The sequence below is a fragment of the Lissotriton helveticus genome, chromosome 7, assembly GCF_964261635.1.
Source record: "Lissotriton helveticus chromosome 7, aLisHel1.1, whole genome shotgun sequence".
Taxonomy (NCBI): domain Eukaryota; kingdom Metazoa; phylum Chordata; class Amphibia; order Caudata; family Salamandridae; genus Lissotriton; species Lissotriton helveticus.
The window spans coordinates 849,991,959-850,010,747 of NC_136068.1; the positions used below are offsets into that span (position 1 = coordinate 849,991,959).

The 18,789-nt window shown below is 40.9% G+C and overlaps 1 protein-coding gene across 1 annotated transcript in view; it reads right to left on the reverse strand.

The window, feature by feature from the left end:
• The window catches only part of GABRP (gamma-aminobutyric acid type A receptor subunit pi), a 102,581-nt gene extending 87,715 nt beyond the window's left edge, over nucleotides 1–14,866 (reverse strand). The window contains exons 1-2 of the mRNA XM_078650712.1: nucleotides 14,777–14,866; nucleotides 10,505–10,599 (exon numbers count right to left, since the gene is read on the reverse strand). Of these exons, the coding sequence (XP_078506838.1) occupies nucleotides 10,505–10,599; nucleotides 14,777–14,829 (148 nt within the window). The 5' untranslated portion in view covers nucleotides 14,830–14,866. The remainder of the gene's footprint in view (nucleotides 1–10,504; nucleotides 10,600–14,776) is intronic.
• Nucleotides 14,867–18,789: the final 3,923 nt, after the last annotated feature.

The following is an 18,789-nucleotide window of genomic DNA, read 5'->3' on the forward strand; positions in this document are numbered from 1 at the left end:
TCTGATGTTCCCCCCTGAGAAAGCTGCAGCAGATGTGTTGCGTTTTTATTAACTGTTTGGTGCATGCATGTATGTATGACTGTATGTGTATTTGTGAGGGATGTATGTTGTTACAACGCATGCTTTTTCCACGCATGCCATTACAACGCAGGTATTACAACGCAAGTCGTTACAATGACTTGCGTTGGGGGGCGCTGGATACTGAATAGTTTAATTTACTATTCCAATTCCGGTACTCCGGTAGTAGGGAAGGTTTTGGATAGTAAATTAAACTATTCCCTATCCTACAGCGCCCTCCAGCGCAAGTCGTTGTAACGCATTGCGTTGTAATACCTGCGTTGTAAAGGTACTGCGTGGTAAAAGTTTCGTTGTAAAGGATGTTTCCCATTTGTGAGTGAGTATTGTGAATGGGTCTGTGTGCCCATATCTGCACGTGAATGCATGGCTGTAAGTGAGTGTGCATGGGTGTGTGTGGGCCCCACCCACCCTCCTTTAAGTTGTACTTACCAACCTCCACTGTTCCATTTCCATTCACATCTCCAAACACAACTAAGGTAAATGTGAACCTCTCAGGATATAGAAAAGAACACTTAAGAATATTTCTAGCAACATCTTTCAGAGAAACATAGAGCTATCATTTATCACTCAGATAGTGTTAATATCACTGACCCAACACTGACTTTTATATTGCCTTAACTAAGAGTATTTTAACAACAAAGCACCATTTATAATGAAATTCATCAGAGAGAGACTTCATCCCCATGGTACTGCCATGATCTATATTCAAATAAATCAACTACAAGGAAAGTTGAGGAAATCAGTGAAAGACAAGCACTTTTGAAGCAATCCTGCCCCTTAAAAAATAAATGGGAATGTTCTAAGACTTCATCCATCCAACCAAAGCAAATTACTAAAAGCACAAGATTGAGGAACAAATCAAATTAAAGCTCTTTCAATCATAACATTTTCAAAATCTTACCAATCGACTGAAAGATTCAGCTCAATGGCCAGGGATGAAAACATGGTCAAATCTTCTCTGTGGAAATCCAGAATGTCTACAAAGGCCTGGATCACTGTAAAAAGTTACTTTCACCCTTCATCCCAGGCAAAATAATCACACTATGGTCTTCTTTCCAACTACTGACCAACTGTATTCCATATGTGGGCACATGTCAATTCTCCTTTTCTTTTCAAACCTACCTGTCAAAACCTCTCTGGATGAAAGCAGGTTACCTCAGCTCTTAAGCCTGGGCATGTCACTCCCTAATCAAGAAACAAAACCTCTACCTAGAAAACCAAAACATCAGGCCTATTACTACCATCTTGTGCAAAATTATTTCAAATGCTGCGGGCAAACAACTACTGAACTATGAGTACACAGTAAGAACTTTTAAACAAAGCCATATCCAGCTTCCAGTCAAAACACAAAATGGTTAGCCACCTTGCAAATCCTAGATGACATCCTTAAAATAAGCTTTTATTTCAAACCTGACTGCGATTTCCCTAACAAAGAATTTTTTCCAATACAAAGACACATTGTATCTACAGTCACATGGGTAGTTCTTTTGCGCCTAGCCTGGCGTGCCTCTATTTCTCTGACTTTCGAGGATGAATACATTTATCCCATCACGCCCTATTCACAATCAATAAAAGTTTGGCGTCGGTACATTGACAACGTCTTTCTTATCTGGAAGGGAGACCGAAAATCATTGGAAGACTTTCTGGGCTGGCTGAACAAAAGAAACTCTTTTTTGTTCTTCACATTCACAGTAACAACTGAGAACCTACCATTCCTTGACCTTGAATTTAAATCTAAGGAGGGAAAGCTGATAAGTAGGTTATACTATAAACCCACTGACAAGCACAATCTATTACTATTTGGAAGCTTCCATCCCAAAGCCCTAAAAGAGAATCTACCTTTTGGACAGTTCCTAAGGATTAGGAGAAACTGTTCAGAGCTAGATAACTTTGATGACGAAGAATAAGAACGGAGCGCCAAATTACAGGCACATAATTACCCAAGAAAAGTGATCAAGAACGCATGGAAATGATTGGGGAATAACACCAGGGAGTCCCTTTTGGAAACTCATGTGAAACCAGAAGAAGACAAAAACATCTGTGCCACTCCATTCAATACTGCTTCCAATTATGTAAAGAAAATACTGAACAACAATTAGCGGATTCTGAACTCTGGGGGTCTAAACTTGGAAAGACCTATGTTCGCATTCAAGAAAAGTGCAAGTTTTAAGGACTTACTTGTAAACACAAGATCTGTAGTGAGGAAACCAAACATTGAACTGAATTTGTGGAATCTGCCACCTGTAGTGGGGCACTACGCATGTGGCACATGCAAAGCATGCCCTTTTACAGACAAAATAAAAACTATTGATTTGAACCTGATGCCCCCTTGGACTTTAAACACACACTGAAACTGTAACTCAGAAAATGTAATATACCTCATAAGGGGACCTTGTAACTAGCTCTATGTTGGCATGACAACTAGATGGGTGAAAATCCGGATTATGGAACACATGAGGGGCAAGAAAACCATAACAAACATTAAATTCACATTATTTCGAACATAATCACCCAGAGAGAGATATTAAATGGGTGATAATCCTTTCATCCCAAGGAATGTGTTAGATGTGAAAACATATCTATTTAAATGAGACCAAAGATGGGTCTAAAGAATAAGGAGTGACACCCAGGGATTGAATGATGCGATTCTGTGGCATTGCCTTAACAGCTTGAATAAAAAACCCAGAGTTGATTAATAAGCATGCTCCAGATAATTATTTTGTATATATGTACAATACATTCACCGATCTATGTCTGCTTCCCACCACCATGCCCGCTATTGAAGGATCCCCGAGTAACATGATCCCCCTGAGTGATAGTAAGGGATAAAGTTATGAAAGAAATCCTTATCGATTTCTGTCCGATGGATTAATAATCGTAAACCTATGATTTTAGCAAAAATATGCACCAAGAACAGATATCAATATGGCGGTAACTATGGATGGGGTGCAGGCAAGACATAAAAAGGTATCCTCCCACGGTCACTCCTGCATGATGTGGCATAATGATCACGTGGCAGGTCATGACCCAGAAACTGAACCCTGTTTTAAGGCTGGCCGGTAGAGAAAGAATTACCAGTGCAGGGAGAAGAGAGAACTGATTTGGTGGCGTTAGTTCCTTGGAGTAGTGAGTACACAACAAGGGGAAATGGTCAGTTTAACTTGATATGCATTATGGGGAAATAGGAATTTTGCCCAAAGCTTTTACGTATGAGAAATTGTTTGGGAGTATTCATACAAAATAACCATAATCATACAAGGGGTACAACATAAACATCGCCCGAGAGTAGGGTCAAACAGGCAACAGGACACATATCCCCTCGGGGTCACGAGGTGGAATCGACACAGGAGAGTTTAACAATTGGTGTCTTTAACGTCTCTTCCCCTAGAGTGTGACACCAGGACGACGTCCCTCTCCCCTACTGATTTCCGGACTAGATATGTGAAACTTGGGTAGGGGATTTATCAATTCCTTAATAAGTACACTAGGGTGCATGATAACACAATCTATTAAAATCGATCCGTATTAGAAAAAATAGGAGACACGGTGCCGAAATAGGTGGTAACATAGTGTGTGAATGAGTTATGAGCACAAAGATCATACCAGAGAAATGAGCATGATGTTAAAATGAAATGGATAACCTAGAAATGAGGCGGTACGGTGAGCTAACCCATACATTGTACTGTTAAATGTCATACATGAATACTAACTAATTGGGTAATCATTTTATCATAGGAAGTTCCTGGTGAGTTACTAAAACTACACAGTTAAGTATATACTAAAAACCTCACAAATGAAGGATTTTTCAAGGTAAGAAAACGGGATCTATATCCTGAGGAATGCCACAGACCCCTAGTGGGCTACACAAGTAGGCAAGAAACGTGTCAATATAAAGCAGATAGGGTGACAGGACACTAAACTCCCAAGTACACCCACTTTTTAATTTTTTTTATCCTATCAGGAAGGACCCGGGAATAAAGTAACAGAGAGGGTGCCCTCCTATAGTTTTATTGGAATCACTGCCTCTGCACAAATAGATTCCTATAGTTGTTTTTTTCTATAAAATATTTTTGTGGTCCACCCTATATGTTGGCCTGCAGAAGGGTGTAGAAGCGGCCCAATGATGAAGCATGCCACTAACCAGTGGGCGAGGGCAGTATTTAAAACCTTGCAGGTTTTCCTGATATGCAGATTGTGATACACTAATCAAAATTTAGAGGCCTTCCATTCTCTGTGTGTGTTTATATTGTGTTTATATCCTTAAAACAATGCATGAGGGTGAAGTCTGTCTTCTGGTCCTGTTGGTTCTATCATCAACAATTGGCACAATTGAACACTCTTCCCTCTACAATGGGTATAAAAGTGAAAGTGCTACACTAGTTTATACTCATTCTTAAAAGTAAGAGCACAATTAATACAACATGAATCATTCAGATCTTCATCTTACTCTGTGGTCAGTGTGGCAAGGCTCAGTCCTCTCACATCAAATATTAAATATTGATAGGGAACACCTGACTGGCATAGTCCAAGATATTTCCAAAGATCAGTACGCTGATGACACTCATTTATATCTTAAGAGTATCTGACACTTCAAATCTAACTTTCTATGAAAAGCTAATTGATTGGATGACTCCGTTTCTTTCTAAAACTACTCTTAGCATGGCCAAATTCTGACTTCATTTCTCCAACAACTCCCTGCCACCATTTTAAAATGTCTTGACATTGTCTGCCCTCTTGTATCTTTCCCACCCAGGCTACAGTTGCCAAATTTCTAGGTTACATAATTGATCCGCTTCCCAACCTCAATGAACATGTAAATACATTTGGCAAAAACTGTATCATACCAACTTGACCTGCTGAAGAACACAATTCCTACTTCAAATGTCAGATAAGTCCGCTCCCTTGTGCTTTACCATGTCGATGACTAGTACGTTTCTTCTGGTTAGCCGTCCCAAGATATCTATCATGACTGTCAGGGCAGCAGTATGCCTTGTTTCCAATGCTAAAATGTCCAACCGCATTACACACATTCGGAAAGACCTGTTTGTTGCCCCTAGAAACACACATTAACTGCAATTTACTCTATGAATCTTCCCATGTACATCAAGGACAAAGTACAGACAACAGGAAGAGAAAGAAGACTGATGAGCAGCAAAACAAAGTAGCGTAAGACTGCTAGACAGGATTTCTGATCTTCAGTTTCCAGACCATGGCAAAAACCTGAAAACATCACATTTAGGAAATACCTTCCCAAGATCTTAAAAGGTTAGAGATCCATTCTACAAGAAGTAATTTTAGACTGTTGAAAGAGTCAGAGGATCTCAAAGGCACAGACCTAAAAGGGTTTGTTGTCAATATCTTAAAGGAAGACTTTATGGAGGAGGAATGCGACTTCAATTTGAAAGACCACATCCAAAGGATTCACAGGGATGCCTTCATATGGGATACGAGCCGTAAGGCCCCTCAAAAGATACTGGTCAATCTACATACATATACCCTAAAGGAAAAAATACTCAGTGCAGCCTTAAAAAGGAAGGATATCCAACATGGCTCCTTCCCTTACCAGATCAGGTCAGATGTTGGACAGGCTACGGCTCAACACAATAGGAATTCGGGAGGAGGGTGGCAAACCTAAAGGGACTGGGTGTTAATGTCCAATTTAAGTTCCCTGTAGCCCTAACATTAATGTGGCGGAATGAGATGCACAGTATAAGAGGAGTAGAGGAGGCAGAGGAACTACTAAGGAATATTAAGTCAACCCCCCAATACTTGCAATAGATAGCATGGTTGGGGTACAGTAATAATTAAAAATCCCAATTAAGGGCTTGATTCTGATGTCGGACAGACTGGAGTCCATCGGACGTTGGTCAAGAACTGTAACCAAATGATTTCCTGTCGTCGATTACAGACCCGCTAGTAGGATGTGACCGAACCCTGTTCGGTCGCATGCCTATACCTTTCAATCAATCAATCAATCAATCAATCACTTGTAAAGCGCACTACTTACCTCTGAGGGTCTCAAGGCGCTGAGGGAAGGGGGTGCTGCTACTGCTACTGCTCGAAGAGCCAGGTCTTGAGGAGTCTTCTGAAGGTGAGCAGGTCTTGGGTCTGCCGCAGCTGGGTCGGGAGGGTGTTCCAGGTCTTGGCGGCGAGGAAGAGGAAGGATCTGCCACCGGAGGTCGTTCGTGGGATACGGGGGACGGCGGCGAGGGCAAGGCTGGCGGAGCAGAGCTGGCGGGTGGGGGTGTAGAAGCTGAGTCTGCTATTCAGGTAGACTGGTCCGGTGTTGTGGAGTACTTTGTGTGCGTAGGTGAGGAGCTTGAAGGTGATCCTCTTGTTGACGGGGAGCCAGTGCAAGTTTCTTAGGTGGGGGGTGATGTGGTTGCGATGAGGGATGTTGAGGATCAGGCGGGCGGAGGCGTTTTGGATGCATTGCAGTTGTCGTAGGTGTTTGGTCGGGATTCCTGTGTAGAGTGCGTTGCCGTAGTCCAGCCTGCTGCTGACAATGGCTTGGGTCACCGTTCTTCTGGTTTCGGTCGGGATCCACTTGTAGATTCTGCAGAGCATGCGGAGGGTGTTGTAGAAGGAAGAGGAGATGGCGTTGATCTGTTTTGACATGGAGAGGGAGGAGTTGAGGATGAATCCTAGGTTGCGTGAGTGGTCCGTGGGTGTCGGTGCTGGTCCCAGTGTGGTAGGCCACCAGGAGTCATCCCAGGCAGAGGGGGTGGGGCAGAGGATGAGGACCTCCGTCTTGTCCGAATGGAATGCATGCACTCATTGAAAGAACAGGGGTGCAGTTCAACCCTGCACCCCGTGGCAGGCACCTTAAGGTGCCTGCCACGTGGTGCAGAGATCAACAGGAGGACTGCTGGGGGCCCCCCAAAGACAGTGTACCACTGCCTTTTTGTGCCGGAAAGGCTGTCACAAAAAAGGCAGTGGGAAGGGTTTCCGGATGGTGGACGGCCTCTCCAAGCCAGTCGTAGGCCATCCGGAAAATCGAGTCGGTTTACTTTCCGACGGAGCCCATCAGAATGACTCGGTCGGAAAAGAATCCGAACTGCACATTCCTATGTGAGCAGGAGGGCAGAGCCTACTTTACATATGTTTCCTGTGTTCAGCAGGTCATTACATCGGAGCAGCTCAGATCAACAAAGGGGGTGGCAATTATAATAAAAATGTTTTTAAATGATTTGAAATTGTTAGCTTATTGGACCCATTCATCGGGTAGATGGCTCCTGGCAAAACTGGAGGTTCCCAGGACAGAGTTTCTTTGCTTTGGTTATTATGGTTCACATATAGATGATCTCTCTTACTTAATTATCATCAAACAAAATCTTTGAAGTTAACCTCCCTGTTTTAATTGGGGGCGACTTCAATGTAGTTCTTAATGAGGCAATGGAAAAGAGGTCAAAGTATAAAGGGTGCTCAATGAAGAAAATGAGATTAAAAATCAAAGATATGAAGAAGGAACTCGGTCTCACTGACATATGTCGGTGGGAACTTGGCAATAGTAACGTTTTCACCTTTTAAAGTAAAAAGTATGGCTCCCAATTCCATATTGACTACTTTCTCCATGATAATACTATCTTAGTTATGGTTCAAGCCGTGGTCCTCTATTCAGGTTCACTATCAGATCATTCGTCAATCCCTCTATCAATTTCTTTCCCAACACAGAGATCCAAACCTAGGTGGACATTAGACAGAACTCTCTTTAAGGATCAGGGGGTACTCCATGATTTAATTATTCCGTCCCAATATTACTTTAAAGAAAATGTGGGCACTACTGATCTAGTGTTCGCTAGGGAATGCATTCAAAGTGAGTGCACGGAGGATCCTAATTAAAGTAGCAGCAATAAAGCATCAGAAGGCACTCCTACAGGAAGAGGAGTTTTTTCGTGTTTTGGCTGCAAAAACCAGAATTACAAGAAAACACTCTCTCCTCTACTGGCAACTCAGATACAGTAATATGTGAGCTGGACCATGCTCAAAAGGAACATAAGGCATACCTGTATAAGAAAGGACCTGATAGGTGGAAAATCAGTAAGCTGCAACATTTTGACTATGAGGAGAGCTGTGGTAAACTCCTAGTATGGAAAACGAGATCTGATAATGGTAGGAGCCACATAGATTTAATCGAGCGAGCTGGAACAGCAGCAAAGCTTTCCACAGCTGCAGAGATTAATGAGTATGTGGCTAATAGTCTCAATCTGGTATATCAGGAACGTTTTACACCTGACCGAGAATATATCAATCGGTGGCTTTCTGGAAAAGAACTCCCCCAACTTACAGAATCCCAAATTGAAGAAATGTCTAGCAACATCACTAAAAAAGAAATTATTCCCGAATTCAGGTCATTAAAGTATGGGAAAGCTGTGGTCCCAGATGAGATACACGCAGAGTATTATAAACTATGGCACAAGATCTTGCCCCCTTATTGAGCCTATTATCTGATCAGATCTTCTTGCATAGTTACTGTCTGCCATCTTATCTTCCTGGGTAGAGGCAACTGTTGTAATGATCCTGAAACCATATAAATAACCTGGTCTAGCAGATTCATATTGACACATATTGCTGGTGAATAGTGACTACAAGGTCTTTGTAAAAATTGTGGCTGGAAGGAAAGCAAATCCTATACATTCATTAATACTCAGTGACCAAAAGGGGCTTACTTCAGAAGCCATAGACATGGCCATAACATGTGAGTGTCCTTTAACCATTGTTATGTTAGATGCGGCCAAAGCTTTTGACTGGATTAACTGGGTTTATACGTGGGAAGTGCTTAGAATCTTTAAATTCACCAACATTGTGATTAGCGATTCAAAATCTATGCCAGACACCAAGCTCTAGAGCTCTAGGTATTGGAGAATTATCCTGATCAATTACCGTATATAGGGGAACAAGGCAGGGTTTCCCTCTTTCACCTCCTGGCTTGCCTTATATACTGAACCATTTTCACAGATCATCCCCTTAAATCCAATAATCCTTCTTTTTACCTTGCAGCCCTTCACTATAAAGCTTGCCTTCTATGCAACTGATATCCTTATATATTTTGGAAACCTACATATCACCATTCCTAGAGTGCGTGCCCTAGCTCAAGAGTTTGGCCAGCTCTCGGGTTATCAAATTACATGGATACAACTGAGATTATGTCATGGTCTAATGGCTGTCATTTATATAACCTGAAGGGCCAAAGTAGATATCTAGGTGTCATGATAACTGAGAAACTGGAAAACATAACTGCTTTCAATACAAACAGAGTAATCAAGAAAATGAATCTATTACTCCGGAAGTGGAAGAACCTCCCTGTAAATCTGTATGGTAGAAAAAATCTGATAAAAATGACGATACTTCCAAAACTGACCTTCATGTTTAACAGCATACCATTAAATTTCCCTAAAAAAGAGATAAAGTAGCTTCGGGGGGAAGTGAGTTCCTTTATTTGGGGGTATATGTCAACCAGACTTTCATGGAAAAAGCTTAGGAACAAGGTGAAGAGTGGCGGCTTAGCATTACCGGATTTCCAAATATATGTCTATGCTTTTCAATTAAAGAATTTCCGAATACATAGCTCTGTCCCTAATCAATCTACTACAGGGTATCTTTATTTAGTGATGTTAGCAGAGCATAGGCAGGAGGAGTTCCTGCAGAGGTTTAGGCACCCAAAGTTCTTCAAACAAGTTATGCTAAAGATACTCAAAGCCGCACTCCGTATATGAAGTGCCTTATGGAGAATCTATGCAATACCCTATTATTCTAATACTTCACAAATGTGGAGCCTCCTGGAACTTCGAACTGTTTAATATAAGAATGCATTTCACCATTGTATAGTTTGAAAAATATTGAATGAGCATTATAGATTCAAAATAAATACTTGCAATTCATTACAATAACAGTAATGAAATTATAGTGTTAACAGCACCTGGAAGTACACATGGAAACTTTTGGATTGGTATAGGGTCATGATATTGCAGCTGGCTATAGCACATACATGTTGCTTAAAAGATCTCTGGCCGAAATCCATATGCATATCAAAGGTGCATTTACTTCCTTTTACGTGCTCTAGAGGAGTGACAAAGTGAATATTAAGTATAGAAAATTAGCTAGAAAACCGTTATTGGTGACAGCAATGTCATGACACTTCTCCAATGTGTATTGTTTTAATTGTGATCAGCAGTGACCCTGCGTGATTCATTCTGAGCCTTATACTCATCTTGTGTGTGCATCAATATGAATACTTCTAAAAATAATATATTAATAATTTATACCAATAACACCAAAAATAAAAACTATAATTACAATAGAAGTTGCATTTCTTATAGTAGAAGTAATACAAATTTGCAATAATATTTATGAAAACATGTTGAATTTCTGAATTGCTATCCATTTTAGCATCTTGCCTCAGCGGCTGAAATTATGAAATACTTACCATCAAAATTGGGTCTGAGGTACTTGTTGTAACCTTTTGTGAGATTCTGGAACCCTGGCAGTGCATCGGAGCCATCCCCGCTGGCGAATGCATTCCTGACGATAAGGGCATATGTAAAAAATGATGGCTTTGGCATTTGCATATTACGGAGTAGATATTTGATATGTAATACTGTATGATATCAACCTTTATTCAGCACATTTTATCAACATTTTGTATCAATCCGCGAAGGGCAAAATGCTGCCAGACACTGAAATTGTTGAATAAAATGTAAGACCTAATTGAAAAGCGAACTTCGCCAATGCCAGTACGTCTGGCTCATAATTGAAATTGCCTTTTTAATGACTGATGAGTTTATCACTCAATATGACTTCATGATGAATGCATTCAGTCAATCATTATTGCACTCATGCATCAATTCATCCACCCTCTTACTCATTCCTGCATTCACTCACTTACCCATCCAAAATAAAACACCGACATATAAACTCAATAAGTATATGCAAGATAAATGAAACGTTTAAAAGAAGAAAATAGAAAACATGCTGGTGTCTAAACATATCAGGCATATGCTTTCAATAAAGAATAACATTAAATATAGCAGTGGGCAGTCATCTTGCAATGGTATTGTACACAGTTTATTGTTAAAGAAAAATGTGACTCAGCACCCACACCCAATCAATATTTTTAGTTAATGAAAGCAGTGTACATTCATAATTGGACATCAAAATGCACAGACACCCAGAATCTTTTTCTTGGTAAAAGAGATTCTGTATTCATAATTTTGTTATAATTAAGAACATTTATTTTTCTTCTCTGATTTTTCTTTAGCCAACACATTTCTTTCAATAGGAATTCTTCAGGGTGTGGTCAGTGTGTTTCCTAGGAGTGGGGGTTATGCTGATAAATCTCCATCAATTAACAGAATGTGCTAAAGTGCGCACTGATTCAAGAATCTATACACACAAGGTGTTTCCTGGAGAAAAATCCTTGAGTTGAAAGTAACATGATAACAAGGTAGTGGCAGTTCCCATATTTTAGGATCCCAAACCAAAGTTCCCAAACAGTAGCTTCATAGTCTATATATAGGTGAAGTCTTTAAGATTCAAAACCCCACACACATGATCCAAAGATACGAATTCGTAAGTCGTAGAGTAAAGTAACTCTTGTGTCTCATGGACAAAGGTGAATCTGATCGAGCTATAAGGACTATGAAACTATTGTTTGGGAACTTTGGTTTGGATTTCTATCTCTATTTAAGAAAATTTTAAATTGCTACATTATGTTATTTTTCACTTAGCTTCAAAAATCTAATTGAGCGATGAATGTAAATTTATCATAACTTTGGTGAAAATGAACTTCAAGAAAGTGTACTTTGGGCTGCATGAAAGAAAACTGGCTTAGAAATGGTTTGTCTCACAGCCCTACTCCAGAGGCTGAATACACATTTTTAACTGGGAGTTTGCTCCTAGAGGACAATGGCCTTACCTTTGGGCCTCCAGAGGGCACAGGTGTTGTCAACAACTGGCCACTTAATAGGGATTAGTCCATCTAGAAGAAGGGGCAGGAGCTATTGAAATGACAATATAGTCTTAGTGCTTCTTCTTTCGTCTTTGTGAAGACAAATACAGGTAGCAGGACCTGGTTCCTTTCATTTCCACAAGGGGTCATCCTGGACTTACTAACCCAAGAAGTCGGGAAAACCAATTGGATCCTCAAAGAGGGGAGGCCATCTAAAATGAAGAGGGGAGTACTGAAGGAAAGACTGAGCCGCTTCAGATAGAAGAAAGGAATAGCCACTTATGCATCATGTTTGCAGTATCCAAAGAGGAAATGCTAAAAAAGGTGAGGACATTACAACAGAAAAGTCAGAGTTATTTGTCAAAATGCCTCCTCCCACTGGCTAGTGTACAGGATAAAACGTGCACACCTACATCACCTCCTCAGTAAATTCCTGGACTTGAGAAGTAAAAACCTGGAACGAAAATGACTCTGCCTGGCAACTAGTAGAAGGAAGACCCAAGAACTCTTGACTCCTGCTGGCAACCAGGGACTAGAACTGCTCCCCAGGAGCTAGGTGGTTGGCACCCTGTCTGCCTGCGCCAGGTACAAAATGGTAGAAAAACTGACCATAGAGGAATGGACACTACAGGAATCCCTGCAGAAGAGAACTAGTGCCTAAAAGCTTGCACTGCAGACATAAGGCCTTCAGGAATGTCCAAGAGGAAGTTTCTTAGTAGCTGAAGAAATGTGAGACCGAGGGCTCATTTTAATTAGTGGCCTGGCTGAGGACTTTATGTCCACCAGGCTCAGACTACTCCGTCCTCCAGATTTATAAATGACCGTCTAGCTGGAGGTCATTTATAAAGGAATTGGCAAAAAACATTTTCTTGACGGTTCCTGTGAATGCATTTTAGCGTTTGCTGTATGGCCAAGTCAGAACGGAGCCCTGCAGCAAACTGTATTATTTTTTTATTTTCAAAAAGAACATCCAGTTTAAAAAAAAAATAATCCTATCACTGTCATATCAATATATTGGCAGAGAAGGTACTTCGTTACCATTGTGACGGAGTACCCTCTCTGCCAATAAACAAATCAGGCACTTCGTCATTTTATCCACCACCAGAAGAGCTGGACGAAGCTCTGGGGATTGTCCATGATGGGGAAGCACTATAGGTCAGAAAGGAAACCAGGTTTTCCCCCTTGTAGTTTTTTGCTGTTCCAAAAACTGGTTCAGCAAGACCACATGCTAAGGAAATACGGCCTTGTGAAACCCTGCACAGCTTCCTGTCTTGTCCTCCTGGTGAATTTTGAGAACTAAAATTGTAACTAAGTCTGAATGTTAAACTTTGACTAGGGTGAGGTAGCAAATCAGAGGCAATGCAACCTTGCCAGACATGAAATCCTCCTTTGTCCTGGTCAGAGCATTTGGTGGCAAAACCAATGAGGTCAGTGGCAACTTGACGACCAAATAACTGAACTCAGGGGACCCTCACCAGCTTCAGCTTTGGACCTTGACTAGTACAATCCACTTGATGTAGCCACAACTTGACTCAATTGCTGTTAGCTTGATAACATCCTTAGGTCTGGTCATTGGTATACTAATATTTTACATTGGCTCTTTGCTTTCCATAGTTGTGTTTTGCCTTAAAAATTTTTTTAAAATGTTCTCCTCTTCCATTTTTCTCTTTTTGGTGTCCTTGTGCTCATTGGATTATCCTCCATTTTATTAAGTTGATTTTTAAATTGTATTTTGTAGTTTTCCTGACTGTAGTTGGTACTGCTTGAACTCATGTGTAGATATAACAATACTTTATCCGTTTATAAGACCATCAAAGTACAAATACAACATACAACAATTTTAAAACAAGATGTAAATAAGTGTAAAATAAATAATCTCTACTTTGCCTCAATATCCAACCAAGAAGACTGTAGATGGAACCATTTCATTTTTCTTGAAGATTATAACTAGTCTCTCCGTAATGATTGTTTCTTCTTTTGGAAGCACAGCATCTGACTTCCGTCTCTTTCTAACTTCCGAGGTCGAGTGCCAGTAGGGTCACTCTTTGGGTATTGCCCTTGTATATACTGACTTCAGACATCAAAGGAATTGAAATATCAGGGTCCAGAAAATGTTCTGAAGTTCAGGGCAAGGTAGTTACACTCAAATACCAACCTCTTCTCCTTATCTTGGAGGGCTTAGATGCTTCTGGGTAATTATCGTGCTATATATAAAAATAACTAAAATAACATATTCAAGAACTGTATCGACTGTCTGCATATTGTAATCATGTATTCATAACGTTTCTTGCTGATAGTTTGAATCCAGGCAAAGCCTGCAGTATCTTCCTTTGAAATATCACTAAACATATTTTTATTTCATTTTATTGGGTTATTTTTATAGCTCTGTACTAGTCCAGGTAACTAGGGTGGGACAGCAATTTATATAATCGCAGGTTTCTGGGCCAGTCAGGTGTGGTTTACAGGATGCATGATACCAAATAAACTGGAGTTTTGATGCAGGTTAGGTGTGAAGTGGTCCCTGTCATTTGCTGGAGTATAGAACAAGGGGGGGCCCAGTAATTGAGAACATAATTAAATGGATGCTTCGTACCCAATCCCTAAAATGTTTTTGGTTCATGGATTTACTTCATGTTGTGGGATTGTTTGATCTAAATGCTACTTTACATCATACAATATATCTCCTCTTTTATCACACAAGGCCTTTGGCACCAGGATGCTATAAAGCCATTGAATAAAATTTGTACTAACCTTGAACATGCAAGAAACCACAGGCAGATGATATAGAAGCTGCAGTAGTCCATGGCTCCTTTTTCAAACGTGCAAACAGATGGAATACAATTAGCTGCATAGAAAAGGAGAGTCACTGAAACATTTGGCATGCATTTTGTAACAAATTCTAATGACCATGTTGTTTTTCCAATGAACTAACCTTATTACACGATATGTATTCTTCCTTGGTATGAATTAAATGAAATGTACCAAGGCCTGTTGAACCCTGAGCAGTTTATAGACAAGAAATTATTTTTCAGACAGGCAATAGTCCTTATCAAACATTGAGGCGGCAATATTATCTAACAGTAGGATGAATTACTTCTTCTCCGTATTGAATGTGGTCACTAGTGAAAGTTAGCCTAACCAGATTTTTTTTTCTCCTCCAAACATATTTTCTTTTCTCTTGTAAAATTTATTTCACATAGGAGTCTGTTTTCCAGACCTCCTTGGAAGGCATTTACTTATAATTGTATGAGGTAAGCACGAACATGCAATGTCTCTTCTATGTCTATTGTTCACCCAATCTTTTTAAAGGTGGTGGTGCATAAAACAATACAGACCATGAGGAAGACCATCATGGTTGAAACACATTGGCAATAAATTTGCTTTTTGAAACATTTTCCTGAAGGGCGAGCTTGGTATGTCACAACCCGTAGACACATTGCCTTAGGAATATATCTATCTATCTGTATGTATATTTATATATGAGTATATTAATTGATTTTAACTGAAAAAACAAAAATTAAAGGAACGTTATAGATAGGTGAAAATGTCACTCAAAACTTACTGTTTTGAACCAACAAAACCACTGGAACTCATGCCCTAAATTAACCATAACTCACGGCCCTGCCATGCAGTGTTGTTATCAATTATGTCATTTTGGATGTTGCAATAAATAATGTAATATGTGAGGTAATTAGCAGTGCATGGCATCGGCATGAGAGATAGTTAATTTAGGGCACAAGTTATTGATACTTGGGATAAATATAACTGGTAAACTTCAGTGTTTTTTTTGTCCATCACTGTGCGCAGAGTAGGGTTATGGACAAGGCCTCACTTGTGGCCAGGCCCTGCACCCAACCCCACAGGGAACCCAACCCTGCCCCTAGTAGAGGTTGGAAAGTTGGACATAGGGTCTAGTAGTGGTCAGCCAATCACAGCGTGGCAAGGTCAGTTCATACTCCATGGTGGATTCGCAGTGAATCTGTGGCAATGAAATATACAAATATTTTAAACCTTAATTTCTCAAAAACATACTGAACAAAATTACACCAAATCACAAACAAAACACGCTTCCTGGACCACAATTTAGCTTTTTGCAAACTTTGTTGTAATTCTCTGTTAGAAATGGGGGTCGCTCGTTGACAATGGTTTGCACCTTTGTCCAAGTAGGGACCTTGTGTCTAGTCAGGGTAAGGTAATTGAGCCCTTAGACAACCCCTGCTCACCGGCTGTTAGCTTGGCACGAGCAAACAAAGTGTAAAGCATTCATGCATACATACAGTAATACAGTGAAAACTCTACAAATGGACACTACACCAGTTGAAAAAAATAAGTAATCTCTATCTAAACCAAACAAGACTAAAACGACAAAAGTCCAACAAACAGTTATCAAGATATGACTTTTAAAAGGTAAAAACACTTCTGTCCATAGCAAACAATAGATAAACACTTGTAACACAAAGTACCTTGAATGCGTCAAAATCATTAACAAAACAAGCCGCAGGGAAGGGGATGTGTCGGTTTCTTACGTACAGGGAAGGTGATGTGTGGGTTCCTTGCTCTAGGGGAGGTGATGCATCAGTTTCTTACTATGTGTGGAGGTGATGCGTTGGTTTCTTACTGTGCGGGGAGGTGATGCTTTGGTTTCTTACTGCGGCCCTGGCTTTGCTGTAGACTTGGCACCCCAGTGCGATGTGTGGGGATTCAGGAGGCGTCGGCCCTCAATGAGGTGGTGGCAATGGCATTGTGTCATTCTCTCCAGCCACGGTCCCCTGATGCATCAGTTCTTACAGTTGCACAGCAGGGCCTGCATCAGTTGGTGCAGTGATCTCGGACTTCGGAGATGGACACACAAGACTCGGCAGGCAGCGATTTCTCGAGCAGTGGGTAGGCACTGCGCCGGTATCTTGAGAAGCACAGCGGCAATGCGTGGAAATTCTTCCTGCACAGTGTGTTGCTTCGGAAACGTGTGTGGATGCGTCATGCTTTAGAGTTGCTTTAAGTTTTCTCAGGTTCCAGCAGCAGGAATAACCTCTAGAGGCCCAACACTGGAATAGGTACCTCTTGGCAGGTTAGAACTCCTGGTAAGGGAGTTCAGGGGAGCTGGTGGTGAAGTCTTTGTGTCCCTGAGACTTTAGAACAGGAGGCAAGCTCTACTTCCAGCCCTTGGAGATCTTCTTCAAGCAGGATACACAGCAAAGTCTACGTCCTCTGCTTGCCGGAAGCAGCCACTGCAGGCCAACCCCAGCAGCACACAGCAAAGGAGCAGTACTTCTCCTTCAGCTTTCCCAACTCTTCTCCTCAGCAGAGGTTCTTCTTGAGTCAAGAGGTATTCTAAAGTTCTGGGGTCTGGGCCCCAATATGTATACTCAATTTCTCTTTGTTCTATTGTGACAGAGAGGCTCTGTGCTGTCAAAACCAGTCCTATCCTCCTTGGTCAAGCTTCCCGGCAGGAGGTGGGGACAGCATTGTGTAAGGCAGACCAGGCCCATTCAGGTGCAAGGAAATCTCCTCCACTACTCTAAAGTCAGCCCAGGTCTATTTAGCCCAGCCCTGACTCATCCAGGAAAGACAGGACACACCTCACCCCCCCACCCAGTTGCTGCCTACAGTGAATGAACATCCCCAACCCCTGACACTCCAAAGCCAGACAATCAAGTTCAAGAAATACTTTATTCGGTTCAATTGCAGAAACCATAAAAGTACAAGAACACACACAAAATTGGTCCATTGGTCACCAGGCAGCATAAAAACATTAAATTCAATATAAAAGAAGAGAAAGTACCCCTTAGTATGTGCAGCACATGATGCCATAGTTTAAAAACAGCAAAATAAAATTTTAAATTTAAAACGCTTGATTCAAGTTGCAATGGTCAATGTTTACAGTAAATCATCTAAGACCAATTCATCTTTTTACTGAGTCTCACCGCTATGGTTAAAAATTTAGCTACATTGTAAATTTCCCATATGTCTGCTAATAATTGAAGATGCATTAAAGCTGGCTTGACTTGCCTGAACCCTTTCCCCTTTAAAAAAGAGATAATGAAGTTTTTCCTGATGTCTTAAAATGTTCACAGAAAAACAGAAAATGAGCAGTGTCCATGATCGAATAGCCATCGCATTTGCACAAGTCTAGATCAAGTTGCTTGGTCCAACCAGGGCGGCCTGAAATTAGCAGGTGGATTTTGTCCAGTCGAAACTTGGTTAACAGATATCTATGGTTAGAGTTGTTGACAACCTTTAAATAGATTTCCAAGTCATGACCAGTCGAAACAATCAATTGGTGGGTCCTGACAGAAGGCTTTGACAACTCCAAGCCTTCTCTGTCCATCCCTCGGTTCAACAAAAAAATGTTTTTAACCCACTTCAAGTCACCTTTCACTAAGTTAGATGGTTTATTAAACAATTCCGACCGACCCAACTTTACAGATATTTGATGTACATAGTTCAACCAAGGGATCTTGTCCCAATGATCTAGCATTAGGCAATCTTTTAAAATTTCATGATTCACTTCAAGTTCCAAGTTAAGCCAGATTGATATCCATTTTAATAGGGGGGCCATAGCGATTCGATCCTCCAAATAGTCCACACCACATTCCTGATGGACTATGAAACTGGCCGTGGATCTTGGCAAGGAGAGAATCGCTTTGAGGAAGTTATCCTCTGTCACCTGAAGCGTTTTGACTGGCCTAATACCCCACAGATCAGCGCCATACATAACGATGGCAATACATTTAGCAGCATATACCTTTAGGACAGCCTCCAGA